At 30.1% G+C, this 9169-nt stretch overlaps 1 protein-coding gene across 1 annotated transcript; it reads left to right on the forward strand.

Moving 5' to 3' along the window:
* The first annotated feature begins 4320 nt into the window (after positions 1 to 4320).
* LOC106753689 (organic cation/carnitine transporter 3-like) lies at positions 4321 to 5811 on the forward strand. Its single transcript, XM_014635547.1, has one exon. It carries the CDS (start codon positions 4321 to 4323, stop codon positions 5809 to 5811), a length of 1491 nt encoding a protein of 496 aa, XP_014491033.1.
* The last annotated feature ends 3358 nt before the right edge of the window (positions 5812 to 9169 follow it).

Here is a 9169-nt window from a genome sequence, read left to right on the forward strand (position 1 = left end):
TACCAAACATACTCTTATCAAAAATATTATTGTCGGTGTTCAAAAATCGGTTAAAAAATTTATTTAACCGGCATTCGAAATACGGTTAACAAATTTTCTTAACCGGTTTCCGAATTTTGATTAAACTTTTTTTACTCTGTTTTTTATTTATTAATGACAATAAAAAAATGTATTAAAAATATTAAAAATTTAACATTTTAAATTGTAAAAAGAATTAAAAATTATTTATTTAAATTGTACAATTAAAAATTGTTTTTTTAATATAATAAATATTTAATTAATTTAAAAACAAAAAAAATAAAAAAAATATGTTAACCGTATTTTGAAATACGTTAATATTGTAACCCTATTTCCAATTACGGTTTTTCAATTTGTTTTTAATTTTATAATATCTTTTATAGTTTTTAATAAATAAATAATATTTTAATTTAAAATATTAAATTTTAATTTATAACTTTTTAATATGTATTATTATTTATTATGATTATTAAATAAAAAATAAATATAAAAATTTTAAATTTTATTAAAAAAATTTCAGTTTTTTAAACAAAAAATTTAATAATCATAATAAATAATAAAAGAAATAAAAGAAATTAATAAAAAGTTGTTAATATTTGTTAATAAAATTTAAAATTTTTAAAATATAATTTAAAAATTATTGACCCAGGAATAAAGTTTGTTTTTTTAATGAAATTTTGTGATAGAAGAATCCACTATGTCCTATCAATCAAACATAGCAGACGTGTTAATCCAACTATGGTAATCGAAATTAAATGAAAATAGACAAAAGAAGTTGAACTTTCTTATCTTGAAAAGTTCTATTCTATTCTATCATAACCAAAAAAAGAAAAACATCACACAATGTCTTTGGCTAGTTTAACTATGAATTGCAAATAATTTGTTATTCACGTTAATGTTATTTAATCCTATATAATTTGTTATTCACATTATAGTGTTAACTTTTGTTCTTTCTAATGCTATGTTCTTATGAATGAATTTGGGGGAGATGATTTGAGTGGATTTGAGTGGATTTGAGAGTAATTTTGTTGTTGTTTTTTTGAGTAGATTTGTGGGTAATTGAGAGTGGATTTGAGGGTAAAGTTTGTGAGAATTAGTGTAGGATTTGATTGATGTGATAGAATTAAAAAATTTGTTTAATTGGTAGAAATGAAAGATTACCAAAATGTCCCTAGTTATTTTAGTAATATAAAATGTTATTTTTTAATGTTATATTTAAATGTATAAATGTTAATAAAGAAAAGAAATTAATTAATAATAAGTCAAATTAATTTTTAAAATATTAAAAAAATATAATAAAGGTGGAACCGGATACACAGACTTGTATCCGGATAACCTTCCTTAGCAGAACCTTTAAAACCCTGGATTCGAATATGGGAAGTTGTATCCGGATAAGGGTCCCTTACCATTCATGTTCAAAACGTGGATCCGGATACGTTAACACTGTATCCGGATAAGGGTCCCTTCCATCACCACAAATCTTTGCACAGGGCATTTAGGTCTTTTAAGTATAAATCAGCTCAAATCTTTGCATATTGGAGAGATGGTGGAAACAGTGCAAAGTATCGGTCATCCACTCAAATCGGCGCTTTTCCGTTCTCTCAAATTGGCAGAAGCGAACACGATTTCAAATTTAATCTGCGCTCCCAAATTCGCTTGAACAGTATTATCTGTTCAAGCGAACACAGTGTAAGTGAGTATATTAGGTGTTAATCAATATTTTAAGTGTACATAAATAATTTCCTTATTATTTATTTATCGTCAAAACTTTTTTATGTCTAGATTTATTGTACTTTCTACCCTTAGCCCTAGATAAGTAGGTGACAACTTTCTTAAAGTACCCTTAAATAAAATAATTATGTTTTGAAAAATATATGTTTTTCTTATATTCATGTTTACTTTTGCTTGTTCTTTGCATTTTTATAAATTGACAAGTTAGTTCTCAAATTAAAAAAAAAAATGTTTTGACTTAACGTCTTATCACTTGTGAAGAATTAACTATTCACGAGTAATGGAATGCACAGATTTGGAAGACTATTAACTATTCGCTTTAAAATAATTGCGAGCGATTGAAAGGAAAGATTTGCGAGATTAACTATTTTTCCAATTATAAGTGCTTTGCAAAGATTTAAAATAATTTTTAATAAAATATCCTTTTAACCCTTACACTTTCAATTATGTGAATATATTTTATTACCACTGAAAGTATTACATCAGGAAGCAAAAATAATAACTAATAATAATAATAATTAATAATATTAATGATAATAATTAATAATAATCGTAATAATTAATAATAATCATAATAATGATCTTTTCTCTCTTTATAATAATAATAATATTAATAATAATAGTTATTACTATTATTATTATTTCAATTTACTAAATTACCATTTTTTTTATATTTTAAAAATTAATTTTTAGGTTTAAAAGTGTCAGTTGTATCTAATAATAGAAAAATGTGTGTCAATAAGGTCCTCTCCGTTAGATGTAGACTGACGGTGTTAAGTGAGTGATGATTTGACAGTAGAGACTTGAAACGTGTCAAAAGATTGTCAATATTAATAATTAGGTGTCAGTCATATTAGACAAAATGTTTTTAATGGAAATTGGTTTATGAGTACGAGAAATGAAATTGATAATTGATAATTTAAAAGTATATACATTAAATACTAAAAGTTATAAAATTTATATCAGTCTCTTTATTAAATTGACATAAATAGAGTTAACTTCACTTGGTTGACTTTTAAATCTCATCTCTCTCATTTTTTTTTTCAACTTTCAATTTTTTCTTTATCTATATTAATGATTTTCATAATTGAAGGACATTTTTTTTTTCCTTTTTCTCTTTCTGCAGTTTGGAAGCCTTCAAATTCCCTCTAAAATAATCAACTCTAACAAAATTCAAGTTTATAAGATCTTCACATCATCACCACCAACAAGGTCTTTTACATCTTCAGTTAAATTTACATTTAAATGTCTTTTACGTTTTAATTAATTTACAATGTAATTTATATTATTAAATTAGTTTATAATGTAATTTAAAATGTAACTTATATTATTAAATTAAATACAATAAAAATTATTATTATTATTATTATTATTATATTTTTTCTAATATTATTATATTTTTATTATTATAATAATTATTATTAATATTATATTATTATTATTATTTATTAAATTTATTTTACAGTTCTAATAATATAATACGTACATTTAGTTTGTATAAAAAATATTACAACATCAAGGATTTATTATTCATAAATAATAAATACTTTAAATATTAATTATTTATTATTTTTAATAAAATTAAAGCTGAATGCAACACCATAGAAATGTATTTAGTATGAAAACTTGAAAAGGATTCATATCCGAAAACAAAACCTGTGACAGCATTAATATAAAATAATTACAGCATTAATTCTCGTAACAACAAACATTGAGAAACACATGTGGACACGTCCCCCAATCAAATCTTGTGGCCATGGAAGTTGAGTTTCTTTATGAAAAAAAAAAAATAATATTTCCCACTCATTAATATAAAAAGAGAAAAGAGAAAAAGATGGGATTGCAAAAAAAGCATATGAAAGAGAAGAAAAAGATTAGATTTCATAACTACATCAGTGTAAAATTAATTCTATTTATATCAATTTAATAGAAAAGACTTAATTCATGCCATTTTTATAACTTTTTGAAACGTAATCTATAACTAGAAAAACCATTTAACAAAGCAATTAAGCCTAAATTTAACTTGGAAAAGTGAATATTTCCAACAGATTGAGAAATACACATGAAATTTAAAATTGAATTAAGTTTGTTTTTTCTTTAATGAAATTTTGTGATAGAAGAATCCACTTTATATATCCTATCAATCAAACTATCAGTGTCATTCTCCAAATTAAATATGGTAATCGAAATTGAATAAAGACTTTCAATCACGCCACATATTCTAAAAAATAAAATAAAAAGGTTAAATGATCAAAATCAAGTTTAAAAAAAATACAAGAATAAAAAACACATATATTTGCTTTAGTTTCTTGTCATGTAAATAACTCCAAAAGACATCCATAAACATTTCTAAAAGCCAACAAACGGCTGCTCTTTCAAATATTCTAAAATCACTCAGATTTTTTAAATTAGAGAGAAAAACCCAATAACCTTTATTTTGACCTTTCATCATTTTTAAAAAATTTGTTTATTTCCATAATAATTATTTAAAAATAAATTCAAAATAATGGTGCTTTTGCCTAAAAAAATCATCATATAAGAATATGCAGCAGCAGCAAGCACTGAATTGAAATGGAGGATTCTGGTAAAGATGCAACCGAGCAACAGAAGAATATGAATGTGTCATGGGATGAAATGATAGAGAAGGCTTTGGGGAACTTTGGATGGACACAGTTCCTTCAATGCATCCTCGTGTCAGTCGCAATGTTCTTCGATTCACAACAACTATTCATAGGAATCTTCACTGACCATTACCCGACGTGGCACTGCACCAACCACACGACAACATGCACCTTAAATTCCGACATCTGCAAGCTCCAAAAGTCTTCATGGGAATGGGATGGTCCCTCTTCCAAGACAATCATTTCACAGTTTGGCCTTGAATGTGCCAGCAGCTTCATCACAGGTTTACCCCAATCCTCCTTCTTCTTCGGTTGCCTTCTCGGTTCCTTTCTTCTTGCCACCATGGCCGANACATCTCTCGGAAGAAAGAACATGCTCATTCTCTCTTGTTTATCAATGTCCGTAATTTCAATCCTCATCATCTTCTGCACCAACGTTTGGATATACTCAGCCTTAAAATTTCTCATTGGGTTCTGTCGATCGTCCATCTCAACATGTTGCTTGGTGTTACTGATGGAGAAAGTGAGCACCGAGTGGAGGTTCACGGTGGGGATTATAGAGTTCGTTTTCTTCACATCAGGGTACATGTTCTTGCCAGGTGTGGCTTATGCCAACAGAAATTCTCCATGGAAATATCTTTACGTGTGGATTTCTGTTCCTGCTATTTCATACTCTTTCATTGCTTATCTTTTCGTCACCGAGTCTCCAAGGTGGCTTCTCATGCAAGGTCGAATCAAAGAAGCAATGGAAATGCTGAAAGGAGTTAATGAAAACGCTGCAAATTTAAATCCACCAGCTGAAGAAAAAAGGGTTTCATTTTGTGAACTCTACTCATCGATAGCAGTGTTGTTAAGAACAAGTTGGGCTCAAAAACGGATGGTGGGAGTTATGGGGTTAGGTCTTGGCATTGGAATGGTGTATTTTGGGATGCCATTGGCAGTGGGAAACTTGAACTACAACATATACATTGCAGTTGTGTTGAATGCGTTGATGGAAATACCGTCTTGCGTGGTGACGTATTTCTTGAGAAACTGCAGGAGAAAGTTATCGATTCTTGTGTTCTCAGTAGGAAGTGGGATATGTTGCATAGTGTGTGTGGTGATAGGCAGTGAAGGTGTTAAGGTGGGTTTTGAAGTGACATCATTTTTCTGTGCATGCACTGCTTTTAACGTGTTTCTCATATTCATGGTGGAGTTGTTTCCGACATGCGTGAGGAACACTACAGCATCAGTTGCGAGACAGGCTGTGGTGTTTGGGTGCATCTTCAGTCCGTTTCTGATATCTGCTGGGAGAAAGAACAAGGTTTTCTCTTATGGCGTGTTTGGTGTGGTTATAATATCCTCCACTTTGACGTTGTTGGGTTTGCCAGAAACAAGAGGAATGCCTCTTTCTGACACCATGGATCAACAACAGAACAAAGAAGGAAACTTCCCACTCTGAAATGAAATTTCTTTCTGCTTTTCTCAACTTTCCTATGGTTTCTTGCTTCCTATTACAACTCTCCACTGTCAAACATTTAACTTAGAAAACCAAATAATTTCATTAATAAAATTGTGTTTATTTGTAACTGTGAGGTGTTAATTTTCCTTTTTGATGATTTTGCAAAATTTCGAATGTTACATATTTATACTGTATTAAAAAGAAAATCAAAAACACATTTCAAATGTAACTGTATTATAATTTTAAGCATGGTGAATGGGTCAAATGCATCTCTTTTTGTAGGGATTTCTTTCCTATTATAGTTAATGCAGTATATAAATTATCCAATAATCTTGTAGTTGGTCATTGACATTTAGTCCAACATTTTATATTTTCCATATTGTTGTTTGAATAGTAGAAATAGTTAAGCTCTTGTATTTCTTTATCTCCCCATATTGCAACAATTCTATTATCATGTTCCACCTTTTCAGAATTTCCACCATGGTACGTAGTTTGGACATTGAATAGGACATTAGTATCAGTTTAGTATGAAAACGTGACAAAAGAGATTTTGTGTTTGATCGAAGAGAAGTACTTTCTAGCTCAACACCTCTGTGTACTAAGTTCTCCTTTATTGATACCTTATTCAACAGGAATGTCCACCCAAAATATTGTGTGTATTCAAAAGAGTTTTCAAATTACCAAAAAACTTTAAACAATATTCTTTTTTGCTAAAACATTTTGCAATATATTGTATGTAGACCTTATTGTAAACACTCCATCCTAATCTTCTTTCCAAGCCCAAGTATCTTCCTTTTTAAATATCAAATATTTGGTTTGTTATGATTTGCATTATTTCTTCTTCTTAGTCTGATTCTCACACTAATCTTTCTCTCCTTCAAGACAGATTTCAGACCCACCTTGTTGTTATAAACTTGTGCGTTTTTATATTGCAAAATAAATCTTTCACCAAATTTTGTTTTTTTTTTTTTTAACTTTTTCCACAAGTAGTGCTAATGTTGCATCCATAACTCTCAAGATTTCTACCCACTGCATCTCAACAACCTGTAAGGCTCAGGATTTTCTTGTGTGATATGGACCTTGGCCTCTTTCCCTTGGTTTTCTTCTCTGTAAATAGAGCCACTAATTTCATTCCAAAGACGCACAAAAAAAATAAAATCAGAACAAGCTCTCTTTCTTTAGCATAGTTGAGTTCTTTTTCTCCCTTGCACATATTTTATTTTTGTGCGAGCTTCCTTTCTTCTCTTATCTTGGATTTTACTCTTCTCTTTAAGAGAATACTTGCTAGTTCTATATCCTTAAAAATTTTTGGAAAGTTCCTGTTGTATCTTGAGAGCTTGAGAAAATATACTATGGATAAGTCCTCATGGACAATGATCTACACGTCTAAGGAAATCTTTTGTTCATGATTTTGTCAGTTTTTCTACAACAATCTTAAGGACTTATGACTGACATCAACAACTTAATCCTAGAGAATCAAAATATTGTTTCCAGAACTCAAACGATCTTCACGAAACCTTTCCCAGATGTATCAAAAATCAAAATCTTCTCTGATCAAAATTTTCAGTACTGATAATAACGTGTGTCAACCCTTTTAGACATTACAAAGTCACCTTTGCTCTTTCATCTCCAAAACCCGAGTTCATGCAAACAATGTAAGACCGTGAAAAATAAAAATAATATATTTTTATTTGTTATATTAAAATAATTTATTATTATTGTGTTTTTTTGGTTTAAAAAGTGTTGAGGGAGTAGATAAAATTAATTATAATTGTTTTAATTAATTTGTTAAAATGTGTATAATATATTAAATGTTAATATTTGCAATATTATATCAATGAAATTAAATTGGGTTAGTGGCAATGCTTTGTGTGCAGTATGATTTGTGGTGCAATTTTCTTGGGTACATTTTGTTACTTCATCAATTCTTTTGCAATTTTTCCGTGGGGCCACTTAGTGGAAAGAGAGAGAAAATTGTTATTAAATGAAGGAAAAGAAAAGGAAAACGCTTCTTTGACACCAAAATTTTGACACTGTTTTGACAACACCACATGGCAGTTGTTCATTGGCTCAATTTGAAAAACAAATTCAATATTCAATTAATTAGGGAAGGGTATTATTGGAAAGGAAAAATACGAAATTTCTTTTCATGTTTTCCCTATTCTTCTTTCATTCGCAGTTTGTCTCTCTTATCACTCCCGTTCTCTCATCTCTCTCGTCTTTATGTGGAACCCTAAAGCCTTGGCCCATCTTCATCTCCATCGTTCCTCTTGGTCGGTCTCCCACCTCTCTTATACTCTTTGTTTATGGTGCGACTCAGCACCTTGTTGTGCAACATTGAAGTCGTCTTGGACGTCCCTATCCACCAATGGTAATGTGCCTTCTCGGTGTCGTGTTGTTTTGTGGTTTTCGTGTGTTGCGCGAATCCTAACCATCTTCTCGAGCATTGGCGTTTTCGTGTTGGGCGAACCCTAACCTTCGTCTCCACCATTTTTCCATTATGCCTCTTTGCCGCAAGCCACCCATGATTGAAGTTTTATCCCAGGTTGTAGCATATTGGGAGTGGATCCTGGACAATGAGAACATTAGAAGAATGGAAGCGTCAGCGGAATATGGATTGTTACAGGATTAGTTTCATTTGTAGAGATTTTGTTTGTATTTAGACGAAGATGGATTTTTTGCTTTGTAACAAACAATGATATTTATGTACAAATTGTTATTGCAATAAGATGATAGCTTTCATGATTACTTAATGTGCAATTTCATTTCATTTCCGTTGTGTATATTTTGATGACAAAGTAATGCGCAATATTAATAAGTTTTTGACATGAATCCAATGGTTTACAATTGATTTTGGTGTTTAGGCGTGAGCAGATTGTGGGAAGACATGTTTTGGAACTCCATCATGCACGAAAGAAACAATGTTTGTGAGACTACCATGGGTTTCCCAAACCTTAGTTTTTAGACTCTACTCACACTTAAACACCAAAAAGAAGTCTCATCCATTCAAGAAATATGAAAAACTTACGTAAAATTTCTTTGGCTACCTATGTGTCCAAAGCTGGCTCCCACAGCACAAGTTTTTGTCCAAAACCAGATTTTTGTTCGTGTAATCGTTTAAAGTGTTCTTGTAATCGATTACAATGGCCAAAAATCCCTAAACTTAATCAACAATGCATAATTTGAAAGGTCTTTGAGTCTAGATTCNAACAAAACAAGAATCAACTCATTTGGAGTTCGGTGGAGAAAGTTATGGGCAAAACAACCAGCAAAGGTCAGAGTTGGCAAGAATATATAAAGCGTCAACTTGAAGGAATAAACTGTACCTACTGAGATGTCCAAAAATTTCAAATTAATA

This window comes from Vigna radiata, chromosome 2 (assembly GCF_000741045.1).
Source record: "Vigna radiata var. radiata cultivar VC1973A chromosome 2, Vradiata_ver6, whole genome shotgun sequence".
In the NCBI taxonomy this organism is placed as follows: Eukaryota; Viridiplantae; Streptophyta; class Magnoliopsida; order Fabales; family Fabaceae; genus Vigna; species Vigna radiata.